General features: G+C 43.9%; 1 protein-coding gene across 1 annotated transcript in view; it reads right to left on the reverse strand.

The window, feature by feature from the left end:
* Window positions 1-3256: 3256 nt before the first annotated feature.
* Window positions 3257-17574, reverse strand: part of tmem244 (transmembrane protein 244) — a 64638-nt gene continuing 50320 nt past the window's right edge. The window contains exon 6 of the mRNA XM_078213559.1: window positions 3257-3342. Coding sequence (XP_078069685.1) covers window positions 3257-3342 — 86 coding nt within the window. The remainder of the gene's footprint in view (window positions 3343-17574) is intronic.

The following is a 17574-nucleotide window of genomic DNA, read 5'->3' on the forward strand; positions in this document are numbered from 1 at the left end:
TCCTGAATTCCCTGGCTCTGTTGCTGCATCTCCAGCAGCTGAGGGAGAAGTGATCTCAGAGGCCCAGCATGTAGCCTGGGGCCAGCTGAGTCCTCTCTTCCAGCAGGCTCCTGCATGCCAGAGGCCTCGGATGTTCCCTCCTCCACCTGATGTACATTATCAGATGTGTCGTGCTCACCAGAGAGTGACCCAGAAGCCTCACCACTAACTGGACCCACCGACATGTCAGTATCTGGGATGGTGAATTGTGAAGTGGAAGCTGACGCCAAAACTGTGCCACCCTCGGAGGTCCCTTCACCCATATCCTCCGAGGACTCATCCGAACTGTCCTGAACAGGATGGGCGGTAGCTGCAGCAGGGGCCTGGAGTCCACAAGGCCCAGGGGCATCTGGATCTGTCCCTGCAACGCAGGACACAAGGTTAAGTGCAAGGGCGGGTGAGGAGGCCAGGATGCCAAACACGTGATTCACATTTCTCCATTGAACATGGAACAAAACACCAAGAAAATTACATCACAGGAACAGGCCCTTCGGCCTTCCAAGCCTGCAGAGACCAGGCTGCCCATCTGATCTGTTACCCCCTACCCTTCCGGGGACCATATGCCTCTATCCCCATCCCATTCTCGTAACTATAAAGACACCCCTTAAAGGTCACAGTCGTATCTGCCTCCACAACCCCCCCGGCAGTGAGTTGTGGGCACCCACCACTCTCTCTGTGCAAATAAACATGCCTCGTACATTTCCTTTAAACCTTACCCCTCACACCCAAAACTCATGTCCCCGAGAAGTTGCTTCAAAGTGAGTGGAGGAAGGACAGGTGCTCACGTCTTGACAGTAGCCCGACCATGGTGTCACTGACAGCCCGCATCACCCCTTCCCTTGAGAGCTCCAGTGCCCGCTCCTTAAAGGGGGTGAGGACCCGGAGGTCTGGCTCACCACCCCCTGTCTTCGCCCTCTCTTTGTTGTTATGGTTGGTCTTCTCCTGTGGAGACAGAAGGAGCCATGAAAGAAATGATGGCGTGACTACTGCAGAGTATCAGGTGGTGGCCCTTAGAGAGCAAGCACAATAGGGTTCATTAGGGGAACAGGAAGGAGGTGCTTGGGGGTCAGGAGCTGGATGCGTGCAGGGTGCTGGGGATGGGAGGATCTGGGGAAGATTTTGGGGGAAGGGGCTAGATGGGGTTAAGCACTCGCCCTTGCTACCCGCATGAGAGCTTTGACCTTTTTGCGGCACTGCTTCCCGGTTCGGGCACTGACCGAGGAGGTGACTGCCTCCCAGGCTGCATTTCCATCAGCCCCCCTGAGTCTGTGTCCTCCTGGGGGGGGGGGGGGGGGGGGGGGGGGAGGAGGGGGTGGGGGGGGGAGGGGGTAGGGGGAGGGGGGGGGAGGAGGGGGTGGGGGCGTGGGGGGACTATCCGGCCCTGGAGGGATGTGGCAGGGGAGACACATTCTATCATTTTTTTTCTGCGCATGCGCAGCTGGAGGCGCCGATCGGAGCTGCAGGATTTAAGGTGTGTTAAGCCCCGCCCACAGGCTTGTGCAGCGCGATTCGGAATCGCTGCTATTTTTTCAGGCAGAGTGTGTATGGGGGCGCCTGAGGACGGGTCTAAAAGTCAGATCTGAAACACTCCCAGTTTCAAGTCTGCCAACACTTAGAATCAAAAATGGTAAAAGAGGGCCCATTGACCTGAAACCTTAATTCTGTTCCTCTCTCCACAGATGCTTCCTGATTTGTTTAGCATTGTCATCAACTTTGGTTTTCATTTCAAATATCCAACATCAGGAGCATTTTGCTGTCCATATTACTGTCCAGAAAAGGGCTGGTGTCTTCCCCTCTTCTCCCTCCTGTGGTTCAGCTCCTTGTCATATAGTTGGTGGCAAGGGCTGGGCCCTCATGATGATGAAGTTGTGCAGCTTTCAGGAGATCATCAGAAATCTTGACATGAGCTCTACAAAATACTACAGGACTGCTTCAGTGTGCGTCAAACAGCAGAAGTGCTGTTTAAGCACCCCAATGAGCTACTCCATCACATTTTGTATGGCAGTTTGGGCTTCATTCTGTGCATGCTGTGCGTAAGCTGCACACTGACGTCATGTCATGAACCCTAACCTAAAAGAATAAACCTTATTACCCAGTAGCTAACCTCTGATTTTCTGTGGAATCACAAATGCAGATGGTACAGCAGAGTACTGCAGAGTGGAAGCATCATGAATACTGCCAGGGTACTGCATGATATTTAATGTGTGGTCGCACACCAGCTGGATATTAGGAAGTGTATTCCTTTCAATTGTGGTACATCTCAGGGTTGACATGTGCTGCCCACAAAGCAACGTGCATGCAGTTAATGGCACCCTCTATCATGGGGAAGACTGCAATCTTTGTGAAGTCATGTGCACTCTCTTCCAAGACATATTCATCTCTCTTGGAATACAGAGGCTCAGTGATCCCTCTCAGGCAATAGTGGATGGCGAACTGCAGAAGTCAGGTAAGATCATTGGATACCCTGTGCATTTGCATCCTCTCCTCCTGCTGAGAGCCATTCAACCCCTCTCCTCTTCCCCTTCTCATCTCCAGCAGTTTTTCCTGCTCTGTGTCACAACTGCTCATTTTTCCTGTGCTGCAGTGTAGACCAAGGCGAATGCAAACTATAGCACCCATGTCACAGAACACAGTGTGTACAGAATCTTTGAAGTCAGAACAAAGTCCTTCAGCATGTGCCACACCACTCCCTGTAGATGTCAGCAATGTTAAACAACTTTGAGAACCAGTGAACACTTTTACAACTAACCTGCAATTTGTTGATATTCCCTCTAAGTGGCTTCTCTGCTGCTGAATATGTGTTTGGCTGGTGTTTAGGGAAGGGTGGTAGTTTGAGTGTGGACCTCCAAAGTGGTGCCAATTCAGCGGTACACGCTGACTGACATCAAGATTTGCATACGCTTTATACCTCCAGCAGATCCTCACTGCATGGGTGCCAACAACCCCACCAAGTCTGCACGTGCACTGCAGATTCCATTTTTGAGTCAAAACGGCACTTGTAGCACCAAGAAAATGTGCACTGAAGCACTGAATTTTGTGCCCATCATGTTTTCCTATGACATGGTTTTAATATTTGTGTTACATCTGGCATTGCATACGTTAAATTGTACTCACCAATAAAATGTCACATCAATGGGTGACTCCATTGATACGACCTAGGATGATTTATAATTCTATTTTTGCTCAGATGTGCATTCTAAACTGAAAGTACTCAGAGTTAAAGGTCATATTCATCCTCTGAGAATTCAACAATGACCTCAAACATATCTTTAGCTGACTCAGCCATATTAAATGAAACAGTATCTAAAAAGCACAAACACATTCTTTCCAAAGGCCACAAAGGATAATTTAGCAGGAAGTGACCTGTGTTCTGATCTCTTGTTTACAGTTACAAAATGATGGTCAATTTTGTGAAAAGATAATACAAGAACACAAGAAATAAGAGCAGGAACAGACTATACAGTCTGTATAACCTGCTCCGCCATTCAATTTGATCATGGTTGATCCTGGCCTTCAATTCCATTTTCCTCTTGGCTCCCTATATCTCATAATTCCATTCTGCATTTAACAATGGAAGCTTCGAGAACCCTCTGGAGTGAGAATTCTAAAGATTCACAAACTTTCAGTGAAATAATTTCTCCTCATTTCAGTCCTGAATGATTGGCTCCTTACCCTGAGACAATTGTCATCCAGTGGTGACAAAAGATCCTCCAGCCACTCAGCAGGAATCTTCTAATGTAATGGCCCAATTGGTCACACAGGTTCCTTTCTTCCCCCAGGTCCCACTCTCTGGCTCCTTGTGTGGAGTTAAGTAAGGTTTTTTTAAAAACTCCTGTTCTCTGCAGTTGTAAGTAGATCTTTTTCAGTTTGGTTTCATTGCTGCCAAGTATCTATGAGGGGTCTTTTTATTGCTCCATCAATAGCTTAAATGGGGCCTGTTTATTTTAACTCTGGGTTGTTTTACGATCCTGCATTGTTAGGAGGATTGTCATGTGTTTTTGGATGGTTTTTCTTTTCTTTCCAGTAAGTTTAAGGTTTAATTTTCTGTTTGGCTGCAGTTGGAGTTGAGTTTTAGAAGGGACAGCAAACTGAAAAGAAGTCTCTCTCTCTCCATGGTTTTGGAAATTCTGCTGGTTATCTGAAAGTAAGATCTTGCCTTTCTGAAGGGGGAATCTGCTGTTGGTGACTGCCTAGAGTCCCTGAAACTGTTCTGACTTCAACCTGTTCTGAATCTATCCAGAGAACTGCAGACTTCATCCAAAGGACTCACGTCCAGTATCACGTGAGCATTGGTCTTTGCAGTGTTAAACCTGTGAAAAGGGTCTTTTATCTATGGGATTGGTTTGATTGGAATACATTCGATAGATTTGTTAAGGGTTATACATTAAAGTGGTTGTTTTGTTTCTTATTTGTAATTGATAAGAGTTCTTGCTAATGTTCTTATTATACACGTTAACTATATTCTTAAATAAACTTTGTTTGATAAAAATTCCCTAGTGGGTCATTTGAATCATACCTGCAGTGAAACATATCATGCTTATCCTATCCAAATTCAAGATGCAAAACTTATGATCCAGGCGGGCTCCATAAAATGCTTTGGAGTTTCTGACCTGAACCATAACATTTGCTACCCCCAGATCCTGCTCTTCAGATCCTTGCTTTCCCCAGGCCTTGCTCCCTGGCCTCTTGCTTTTCCTGACTCCTTGCTTCACCAGGGTCTCGATTCATATGTGTGGACCGCTCAGGTGGTTCTCTGCAATATGCACTGGAGAGGGTTCCTGCATGATCAGTTTGCTGTGCTTTTCACAATTTGGCTGTGTAAAGAGATGAATCTTCCACAGAAGGACTAGAGAATGGAGTGTGAGCAAGATGACAGATGGGATGGTGGTGATGTGAAAATGTCTATGAGAGAATGAGGGTTGATAAGTGTCCCACATTAATGGATGTGTGAGATCTGTGAAAAGCATTGCTGTTTGAGTACATGATGCAATGCTAAGAGTTTAATAATGGAGGGAATTGAGAGAGGACTTACCCTGGTGGAGAGGATGAGATCATTCATCTGCTTCCTGCACTGCATGATACTTCTGGCGAGGTTGCTAGTCGCGCTGACCACCTGGGCAATGGTCTCCCAGGCTGGGGTGGGTGGGGGAGGTGGAGGTTGGCAGATGTGGTTGGTGTGCTAATACTCCAACTACAGAAACAATTACCCTTATTAATGACTTAACATAACCAATAATCCCACTCTACATGTGTAAATTGAAACAGCACTTTCTCCACAGGAATACAGTCTTCATAGAAAACCATCCACAGTCACTCCCAGCTTCCAGTGGGTTAAGTTCTCTTCAATTCAATGAGTTGCAATGTCCCATGACCATTATAAGGTTTTTGATAAATTCCCAAATCAACTACCAGAAATTCCTTTTCCTGGTCATGCTAGAACAAATCTTTAAGTGTCTTTAGATTTCCATGGTATGCATCTCTTCAACTTGAGACTGTCCTCCCTTTCACATTCTGCTAACCATGTTGGTCGCAGCCTTTTGTCTCTGAGAGCTGTCGCTCTCTCTCACTTTGTCTCTTTTTCTGACTAAAAACTCAGACAGAAAATTCATGCCTTTGGTGTGAACATCTTGCACCTTTATTCTCAGTGAGTCTCAACCTGGGCCCCGGGTCTGCAAGGTAACCAAGCCACAGAGGTTTCTTGTTAGACAGAGCTCATAGCAGACCACATATTTCTCTGTTCAGTACTCCATTTTATCTTGAATTTAAAATACAGTCAAAAACATAACCATTTTATAAAACCTTGCACTCATAACAAGAGCTGTAGGAGGTCAGAGTTCAATGAAAGTTTGCTGTTCATGCTGAAGGAGATGATACATTGCCATGTCCATCTGCCTGGATTGCTTCAATCTAACAAGTCATTCCTTCTCTATCAGAGTCTAGCAACTAGTTCCAAGGCTGCACAGCATCCCAACTTCCCCTAGCCACATTTTGCTCAGTATGTGTGTGTTCTTTTGCCTTGACTCTGCCTGTTTGGAAACACAATACGTTATCAATTACAATAGCAACATTCTAGTAGTATCATTCCCTTCTGTAAAAGTAAACTTGCCTGAAGAAATCCTACATTCCAATTTATTTTTGCCAGTAGAGATCAGAAAGAAAATGTATTAGATGTTTTTAATTGGAAATAGTTAAAATTGCAATATAAACTAATGTCGATTGATTGTTATTATATTGTTGGAATTGGCAGAAATTAACGTAAACAATGGGTGGAATTTTCTGGCTGTTCTTGCCGGCAGGATCTTCTACGGCGGCAAGATCCCGCCACGTGTTTCCTGGTGGCAGGGGTGCATAGAACGGGAAACCCCAATGTTGGGCTGCCTACATGGGGCGAGGGGGTGGAAAATCCCACTCAACAGGTCCTATTTTAACTCTATGCAAATAGATGAACCTTGAGTGAGTTGTAATCTTGCCCATTAACTCTGTTTCTCTCTCCACAGTTGAGTGTTTTCACCATTTTCTGTTTTTTTCCCCCCAGTTGTTCCCTATCTCCCTTAGCAGGTACCTTCATTTTATTGAACAGCTTAATCCGCTTACCACATAAAGTCCTCATCTCCAGGAAATATAATCCAAGTAACCCAGTTCCTGAATACAGATCAGTCTCCAAGGCCAGTGTATACTTCCTAAGATGGGAAACCCAAAAATAAAAGGGAATGTGTGAAACTGAGTTCTCCCCTAACCGAGACAGAATTTCATAATACTTTGTTGTCTTTAGATTCTAAACTCTAAAGTTAACAAGCCTGACACCTGTTTGCTTATTTCTTCCACTTAAAAACTAATTTTTCTCAGCTATCTATCCCTTAAATCCCATTGCTTATCTATTCCCTCTAACCCACCATGTTCACAATTATTTCAATTTAAAATCCCTACAGTGCAGAAGGAGGCTGTTTGGCCCATCAAGCCTGCACCGACAACAATCCCACCCAGACCCATCCCTGTAACCCTACGTATTTACCCTGCAAATCTCCCTGACATTAAGGGGAAATTTAACATGGCCAATCACCCGAGTCCCTGGCGCAGTGAGGCAGCAGTGCGAACCACTGTGCCACCATGCTGCCTCCAATTGACAGCTGTTCTAAATGATAGCAAAGCCTACTGCCTTACTGAAGACAGAATAAACCAACAGCTTGTGACCTGTTCAAATTGAAGTTAACAATTTTCAACTATGAAACAGGCACACAAAACTTGGTTTAAAAAGAAATCATGATGCTGAATCTAACCGGTCGATGGACGGTTAGCAATCATGACTCAGACAAAGCCATAACAAGGGAGAATTTCAGCCAGGTACATACTGCACTTACTGAAGGTTTCAATGATTTTAATCTTATCATGGAATTTGAAACATACATACTGCATTCCATTAATGGAGTACACTGAAATAATTAGTTTGTAATCTTACTTAGAGGTCTGAAGTATGACTCATTATTTAAGAAATTGAACATTGAGCTGTTGTAGCAGGGCATACTATACTGACACTGAGACTGGAATATACCTGACCAGGCTAGCTCGTCTCGCCATGTCATACATGATATGTGAGTGTTTAATGTGGGATGTCAAAAGGGATCATTGCCTCAAATCATCTCCTATATTTGGTTTTAAATTGCAGGATCAGTGCACTGTCAAAGAGAAAACAGCGACACATTTATCAGCTGCTGGAGCCATTACAGGTGCAAGAATTATAATTGGCCCAGTTCAGGTGAACATAAGCCCTTCTGTGCCTTGAAGATAACACTGGCGGCTCACTACTCTTTGACAATGTATCCCCATATATTTATTCCTCAGCATCAGCCCAGCCTACAGAACTAGTAGGAGTTTAGCCACAATAGTCTATACGGGCAACCAACTGCCAAAGCAAGTTGTCCTCGTTCCTGGATTGACCTCCATTCCCCATTCACATGGAGATAGTCAATTGAATGGAGGTGATGGGATGGCGGTGGCAGGGGTATTGTGTAGTGAGGAGCTGTGGAAAGAAGGCAATATTCTCCAGCTCCGCAGCATTGTGGTTTGATGCTCCAGCATGCAGAGCACCATACCTTGGGGCACAGCTTAATTAGCACACACACCTAGCATGTTTCAGATAAAAATCATGTAAAATGTTTTTTAAAATTTTCAAAATGAGATATAAATTAGATACATTACTATAGTGCATCCTGTTTAGACTGCTTACTTCAGCACAGTGTGTCTGTGATATTGAATTCAGTGGCTGAAGCCCTAATCAACTGCATTGACCTTAATGGTGTTAAACAGTATAAGTATTATTGTGGCTACAACCACCCAGGTGAGTGGTGAGGTGTAGGAATGTAAAATTCTGGTCCATGTTCTGACCAATATTTATCCCTCAATAACAATTCAAAATTGTTTATCTGGTCATTATCATATTGCTGTTTGTTGGAGCTTGCTGTGTGCAAGTTATAGAACCATGGAGTTCCTGCAGTGCAGAAAGAGGCCATTTGGCCTATCGCGTCTCACAGACTCTCCAAAAGAGCATCTTACCCAGGCTCAATTCCTGCCCTATCCTCGTGACCCTGCACATTTACCATGGCTAATCCACCTAACCTACAAATCTCTGGACACTAAGGGGTAATTTAGCATGGCCAATCCACCTGACCATCTTTGGACTGTGGAGGAAACCCACACAGACCAAGGGGAGAACGTGCAAACTCCACACAGACAGTCACCTGAGGATGGATTTGAACCCAGGACCCTGGCGGTGTGAGGCAGCAGTGCTGACCACAGTGCCACCATGTTTCCTTCATTTTAATAGCAATTACACTCCAAAAGTAGTTTATTTGCTGTGAAGCACTTTGGGACACTCTGTGGTCATGAAATGCATTACATAAATATGCTTATTTCTTTTTTTCTTTGAATGTTGTCTACAAAATATGTGACTGTGACAAAGGTAAACTTCCCTCCTCATCCTGCTTGACCTGTCTGCAGCATTTAATATGGCTGACCACACCATCCTCCACAAATGCCTCTTAACTGCTGTCCAGCTGGGTGGGATTGCACTTGCCTAGTTCCATTTTTACCTATCCATCCATACCCAGGGAATCACTTGCAATGGCTTCCCTTTCAGCTCCCCCACTATATCCACTTGTATTCCTCAGGGATCTATCCTCGGCCCACTCCTATTTCTCATCTTCATGCTGATCCTAAGTGGCATCATCCGAAAGCACAGTGTTAGTTTTCACATGTACACTGAGAACACCCAGCTCTACTTCACCAACACCTCCCACGTCTCCTCTGCTGCTAAATTATCAGAGCCCACAGGTGGCCATGCCTTCAGTTGCCTAGGCTCTGAGCTCGGAATGCCCTCCTTACACCTCTCCACATGCTTACCTCACTTGGCTCCTTTAAGACACTCATTATCCATCACCCAGTATTGGATGACTAGAAATTACTTTCAATTACATCTAGATGAAAATAAAACCATTATTTTCAGTCTCCACTCCAAACTCTTTTTCGTGGCTACTGATTCCACCCACCTCTGTGGCAACAGTTTGAGATTAAGCCAGACTGTTTGCAGCATGTGACCCTGAGATGATCTTCCAATGTCATATTTACACCATCACTAAGACTGCTTTTTCCACCTCCGTAACATGACCCAACTTTGCCTGTCTCGGCTCCTTTGCTGATGAAATCCTCATTTGTTACCACGCAATACAACTATTCCAACAGACTCCTGGTACCTTCTGTAAACTTGAAGTCATCCAAAACCCACATCTTAATTTAATCAAAGTTCTGTTCTGCAACCCCCAGTGCTCTCTGACCTGCATTGGCTCCTACTCAAGCAACTTGAGATTATAAAATGTTCATCTTATTTTTAAATCTCTTCCTTAACTCTGTAATCCCCTCACTATCCTCTGAGATACCTGCTTTCCTCCAATTAGGACCTCGAGAGCATCCTGGATTTTAGTCACCCCACTACTGGTGGCCATGCCTTCAGTTGCCTCGAAGCTCTAGAATACCCTCTTTACACCTGTCCACATCTTTACCTCACTTAGCTGCTTTAAGAAACTCATTAAGACCTATCTCTTTTTTTAAGCTTTTGTCATCTGACCTAATTTCTCCATGTGGCTTGGTGTCATATTTAGTATTCAACGATCCTGTGAAGCACCTTGGGACATCTTATTACAGAAATACACAACAGAAATACAAGTTGTAGTCGGTATAGTAGTGGAAGCAGCGGCAGAAGTCATCATACAAACAAGGGTTGTAAGTTGTCCAAGTTCTGCTATAGGCTGTCATGAGCTATTCTATGACCAGAGTAGCCGCAAATGGAGTTGAAAGCCATGGAAATGTCATTGAGCAGTCCTAGTTCTGAATTTATGAATAAAGTTTTCTGCCTTGTACCTGCTACATTAAACTGCAATTGTCATAATTCTTTTCATTCTCATAATTTATCTACATTCACTGCGAGTTTTCAGTTCTCTTTTTCACAGTTCAGTATTTCTGTGTCCTGAGTAAAGAGGAACACATTACTTTTTATTCCCTCGCCCAGCTCATATGTGTGAGTAAGAGGGAGAAGCAGAGAGAGTCAAGTATCTCAGATCTCATTAATGGGGATTCAGTTCCCCCTATCCATGGATTTCCATTTTTTATCAATTCACCGTCTCTATTTCCTGAGCAATTTTCCAGCCATCCCATGAAGTTAGATTGCAATTTCATCCACAGAGATGTATTATGGGCTATTGGGCCTTACAATGAAAGTCCTAGAAGTAACCACTGGCATTTGTTCAGTTAGTTAATATTGGTTTGGGAAGTGGTAGCTGTGCTGTGTTTGGCTCCTGTGTCTCCATAACAGTGAGGGAGAATTAGCTGAGACTTCCATTGGTCACAATTTAGTGAGTCCATGTGTACATGTGTGGATGCTGACTGAGGATGGCATTGAACTGAGCTATGCTGTTCCCTGTAGTTGAATTGCCATTGTCACTTAAGAAGAATGTGCAAGGAATTGGGTGGCTGTTGATAGTCAGAACAATGTATCATAATATGAGTAAGTGATTGGATTTTCTGGGCATGTAACGAAGTGTGTGGATGAGGGTAATGCGGTTGATGTAGTTTACATGGATTTCAGCAAAGCCTTTGGCAAAATCCCACATGGGAGACTTATTGAGAAGGCTAATGCATGTGGGATACAGGGTGATCTGACAAGGTGAATTCATAATTGGCTTAGCAGTAGGAGTTGGAGGGTGGTGACAGACAGCTGCTTTAGTGACTGGAGGCCAATGACCAGTGGCGTACCACAGGGATCTGTGCTAGGCCCCCTATTGTTCGTCATTTGTATAAATGACATAGGTGACTATGTGGGGGGTAGGATTAGTAAGTTTGCCGATGGTACAAAGATTGGTCAGGTGATTAACAGTGAAGTTGAGTGTCTTGGGTTATAGGAAGACATAGATGAGATAGTCAAATGGGCAGATAAGTGGCAGATGGAATTTAACCCTGAAAAGTGTGAGGTGATGTGCTTTGGAAGGAGTAATTTGACAAGGAAATTTACTGTGAAAGGTCTGACGCTGGGAAGTTCCAAAGAACAAAGGGACCTTGGCGTGTTTGTCCATTGATCTCTGAAGGCAGAAAGGCAGGTTAATAGGGTGGTGAAAAAGGCACATGGCACACTTGCCTTTATCAATCGGGGTATAGATAACAAAAGCAGAGAGGTCATGATGGGTTGTATAGAAGTTTGGTGAGGCCACAGTTGGAGCACTGTGTGCAGTTCTGGTCACCACATTAGTGGAAGGACGTGAACACATTGGAGGAGGTGCAGAGGAGATTTACCAGGATGCTGCCTGGGATGGAATATTTAAGTTATGAAGAGAGGTTGGATAGGCTTGGGTTGTTTTCGTTGGAGCAGAAAAGACTGCGGGGCGACCTGATAGAAGTGTTCAAGATTATGAAGGGCATGGACAGAGTGGATAGTGAGCAGCTGTTCCCCTTAGTTGAAGGGTCAGTTTCGAGGGGACACAAGTTAAAAGTGAGGGGTGGGAGGTTGAGGGGGATGTGAGGAGAAATTATTTTACTCAGAGGGCGGTGACGGTCTGGAATGCGCTGCTTAGGAGGGTGGTGGAGGCGGGATGCCTCACATCCTTTACAAAGTACCTGGATGAGTACTTGGCACGCCATAACATTCAAGGCTATGGGCCAAGCACTGGCAAGTGGGATTAGGTGGGCAGGTCAGGGCATTTCATGCTTCGGTGCAGACTCGATGGGCCGGAGGGCTTCTGCTGCACTGTAATAATCTGTGATTCTGTGACTCCAAAGGAGGGAGAAATTCATAAATAAGTATAATAGCGTTACAATGTGCTCTTTCTTTGATGAAGAGATTGTTTTGCTTTTTTGAAGTTGGAGGTCAGACTACGGTGGAATTCTCCCATGCTCCTTCCATTCAAACGGAGGGTGGGGGGAAGAATTTGTCAAAAGACTCTAAAATCGGTTTTATTCCTGTGTGAATTTCTCATGGTATCTTCTGCTGGTGCCTGTCATGGTGAATCGGGAAACCCACTGGAGGCTGGCATAAAACTCATTTGCATCCTGTTAATGGGATGTAGATGAAAGCTCAACCACCCACACCCGATTCTCCGCAGTGTCAGTGGTACACGCTGGCACAAAAACATACCTGGAACAACATGGTATCCAGATGTCAAGGATGGAGGGGGCAGGCAACCCTGGACCGTGGAACACCACAACAGCAGGTGGGGAGAGCACCTGCAGGTGGACTATCCAGATTCAGTGTCCTGGAGGAGTCCATCTTCCAGCCTCTCAGTGCTCTTGGAGATCCATCTTCATTTTCAGGAGGTCCATCTTCTTTCTTCAACAGTGGGTCAGTGATGTTGGGCACCTTTTCCATAGGGTGCCCAGATAGGATGGCGGACTACGTGCCATCAGGCTTGCTCTGCTATGGAATATTGCACAAAACACCCAGTTTCATAATTAATGAGGTCAGAAGATTCGGCACACCTCCACAGTGGTGGAACTCTATGTTCCTGTACCACCAATGGACCTACTCCCAGGATGAGATAATACCCCCCTTTTAGTGTTACCAACATAATGAACTGAGGTTTTCTTCATGGGATGTGATTGTAAATCTCCTTTATTGGGGAGGTGCTCCTTCATGAACAAGAAGAACATCTCAACTGTAAAATTTTTTTTAAAAAACCTGATACAGACATTTTAAAATATACTTGAAAGAACAGAAATAAAATAGTAAGCAAAAATAAGTATTTCAATTTTTAAAATCTGTCCACAATTCACACTAACTACAGCTTCACAATAAACATTACATAACTGCACCACAAGATGGTACTATTCAACTCTCATCTATCCTGTTTATGGAATAGGGGTGATTGTGGTAAAGTGGTAATATCACTGGACTGGTAATCTGCATGTCCAGGCTAACACTGTAGCGGCACTCATTGCAGCTGGTGGAATTTACATTCAGGTAATAAATCAGTAATGGCGGCCATAACAGCTATCATTAAAGCCCTTAAGGGAAGGAAATTTGTTATCCTTACCCAGTCTGGCCTACATGTGACTCCACACCCACAGACTGACTCTTAACTACCCTCGGAAATGACATAATCCACTCAGTTCGAGGGCAATTAGGGATGGGCAACAAATGCTGGCCTTGCCAGTGACACCCTCATCCCGTGTAAGAATATAGAAAAAAAAGTAAATTAACTTCCTATTGAACATTTAACATTTTAACGAAAGAGTCACTGATTTTTAGTTTTTGCACTTCATGGCTACTTGAATATTACTTTAAATAGTAATAAAGGGCTGATTTTGATGTTTATGTAGCAAGGGATTGCGGGGAAGTGAGGAGGTGGCTGATAGACCAGCAGTGAGTCATAGCCAAAGGGGCATGGACAGGCATAGTGCACTTCAAGCATACTCTGCATGCCCAGTCTCTCCAGAGGGAAGAAAGCCAGTCAAATTATTTTGCACGTAAGCATCGCTTTACGTCACACTTTCAAGCCAACATTTAAAATAAAAAGTTACATGCCAACATGCCATCATATTGTAGTTGTAGACTCGAGTCCATCGATAGAGCTGCTGAAATCTCCTTGGCTGCTCTTAAACCAAAAGTCTCATCTACTGCGTGCAGATTTTGGGACAGGAAATCAGTTTAAGGAAAGTACAAGAAACAAATTGAAATTTTAAAATTTAAATTGTAAATCAAAAAATATATATTTTTTTGCAGCAAACTTCAAAATAATAAATAAATGTGCCCCTAGTCACTTCCTAGTCCCTACTTCTTCCGATTCAGTTCTAAGGTTATTTTGCCTTACTTATCATGTGTGACACTGAGATTTTCTATTGTCAGTACAATAATACTAAACTCTTACATGTACCACACACTCATTGCACCTCACTTGCTTCTTGTAACACTCTCCCAATCACATTTTCCCTGTTATGCTCTTCTAACTGATTTTGATGTTACAAGAGATCTGCTAGTAATAATCATTGCTTTTTCCATCCACCTGCCAAATCATAGACATTTACCCATCTTTTTCAATATCAACTGCATAAGTGAAGGTTCTTTTTTGATTTCACTCTCCCCCACCCCCAACACACCACAAACAAATTATCAACATTACACAAGCAATGGCAGGCAGAGTCCAATAGTTCATGTTTGATGTGTGCGCTTGTACTTATATTTGACTGGTTTTGCTGCAAAGCTATTTTGTTAATTTCTTTTAAGTTGCATTCTAGCTCCTTTATTGCTTAAATTTAAATACTTCAATGCTTTAGTTATTTTACAAATGTTCTTTCCTATAACACTTTTTCCTTGGATTTTTGTAAATTATTATACCTTGTTTAAATAATCATTGGCAGTGCTAAATGGAGTTTTTATTATATTGTTCCTTTTTAATGCAGGTTAACTTTATATATTTATAAGTTTTGATTTGTTGGCTCCATTATTATGGCTGTTGCATAATAAGTGCTTTTGCCGTTGTACTAAAATGAGCAATTTCTGTGAATTAAGATATCACAACTGCAGAATATAAGGTGGGAAAGTGGAGTTGAGGATTATCAGATTAAATCAGTCATGATCTCACTAAATGGCGGAGCAGACTCAAAGGGCCAAATGGCTTACTATTATGTCTTATGGACTTATATGTTCAGTCAGATTATCAAATGATTTGTTAAACTCAACAGGATTTTTGCTAGTTTTCACGTATTTTGGTGATTTTTTTTATTTTTCAGGTTACAGTTTAGTTATTGGAAGAAAGCAGACGCCAATGAAGGATGCTATCCTTGCTCCCCATGTATGATTCAATAGAAGAGATTTCTAAGGTGCTAAGTGGTTTCAACATCCTGGGGGTTACCATTGACCAGCAATTGAACTGGACTGGCTATCAGAGCAGGTCAAAGGCTAGGAATCCTATGGAAAGTAATTCATCTCCTGACCCCCCTCAAAGCCTGTCCTCCATCGACAAGGCACAAGCCAGGAGCATAATGGAATACTTGCTGCTTGGCTGGATGAGTTCAATTCCAACAACACTCAAAAAGCTCAACACCATCCAGAACAAAGCAACCTACTAGATTGCTACCCCTTCCACAAACATTCAATCTCTCCACCACCGACGAATAGTGGCAGCAGTGTGTACCATCTACAAGATGCACTGCAAGAACTTACCAAGGTTACTTAGGCAGCACCTTCCAAACACGATCATGACTATCTAGAAGGACAAGGGCAGCAGAGACTTGGAAACACCACCATCTGGAGGTTCCCCTCCAAGTCATTCACCATCCTATCTTGGAAATATAGCACCGTTCCTTCACTGTTGATGGGTTCAAATCCTGAAACTTCTTCCCTAACAGCACTATGAGTGTACCTACGCCCCAGGGACTGCAGTCGTTCAAGTAGGCTGCTCACCACCACCTTCTGAAGGGCAATTAGGGATTGGCAATAAATGCTGGCCGAGCCAGCGATGCCCACCCACATCCTATAAATGCATTTTTAAAAATCATATTTTGGCATCTTTCTTAAGATGTGTTATCTTTTGCATTTGTTCTCAAGTGTTGTAGGAAGTTAATACAGTATTGGATCTAGCTGTCACACTCTGCCAGGCTAGTTAAATGCTTGAGAAGGGATGCCAGGATTGTCAAGTGGAGCAACTTTCTTCACATCCAACAGATGCAGCAGAACCTCTGCTTTGTAATCTAAGGTGATGAGTTCTCCATTACAAGGCTCAATTATTAAAAACATACAGTTTTTTGCCTCTTGGAAAAAATAAAATATACTTTTGAAATATTGACAGCCTTGATAAAAAGCTTTTCCCTCTGTATATGTTCACTTACCTACAAGTGGGGATATCCCTTTAAATTTTAACAATTATTATGCCCTGTCTTTTGTGAGGTTCCAGCACCAGATTGAATCTGGGCTGAGAACCACAGGATAATAAGATATGTATTTATTGGTCAACCCAAAAAGTTCCAGGAGTTCAGCCCAATGAGAAAACATCTTAATGTCTGTGTGCTATGTGCAAAGGTGTACCTTTGAATTCATAGGATCCCTACAGTGCAGAAGGAGGCTATTTAGTCCATCGAGCGTGCACCAACAACAATCCCACCCCAGGCCCTATCCCCGTAATTCCATGTGTTTACCCTGCCAATCCCCCTGACACTAGGGACAATTTAGCATGGCTAACCAACCTAACCTGCACATCTTTGGACTGTGGAAGGAAACCGGAGCACCCGGAGGAAACCCACGCAGACACGGGGAGAATGTGTAAACTCCACACAGACAATCACCCAAGGCTGGAATTGAACCTGGGTCCCTGGCGGGAATTATCAGTTTTGGACAGGGATGACAAAGCAAATTGAAAGATTTACTAATTTCATATAATAGAACATAGAACATAGAACAGTACAGCACAGTACAGCCCTTCAGCCCTTGATGTTGTGCCGAGCTTTGTCCGAAACCAAGATCAAGCGATCCCACTCCCTATCATTCTGGTGTGCTCCATGTGCCTGTCCAATAACCGCTTGAAAGTTCCTAAAGTGTCCGACTCCACTATCAAAGCAGGCAGTCTATTCCACACCCCAACCACTCTCTGAGTAAATCATAGAAACCCTACAGTGCAGAAGGAGCCATTCGGCCCATCGAGTCTGCACCGACCACAATCCCACCCAGGCCCTACCTCCACATATTTTACCCGCTAATCCCTCTAACCTACGCATCCCAGGACTCTAAGGGGCAATTTTTTTTAACCTGGCCAATCAACCTAACCCGCACATCTTTGGACTGTGGGAGGAAACCGGAGCACCCGGAGGAAACCCACGCAGACACGAGGAGAATGTGCAAACTCCACACAGACAGAGACCCGAGCCGGGAATCGAACCCGGGACCCTGGAGCTGTGAAGCAGCAGTGCTAACCACTGTGCTACCGTGCCGCCCCTCGGACATCCTTCCTGTATCTCCCACCATGAACCTTATAGTTATGCCCCCTAGTAACAGCTACATCCTCCCGA

Source organism: Mustelus asterias, chromosome 5, assembly GCF_964213995.1.
Source record: "Mustelus asterias chromosome 5, sMusAst1.hap1.1, whole genome shotgun sequence".
In the NCBI taxonomy this organism is placed as follows: Eukaryota; Metazoa; Chordata; class Chondrichthyes; order Carcharhiniformes; family Triakidae; genus Mustelus; species Mustelus asterias.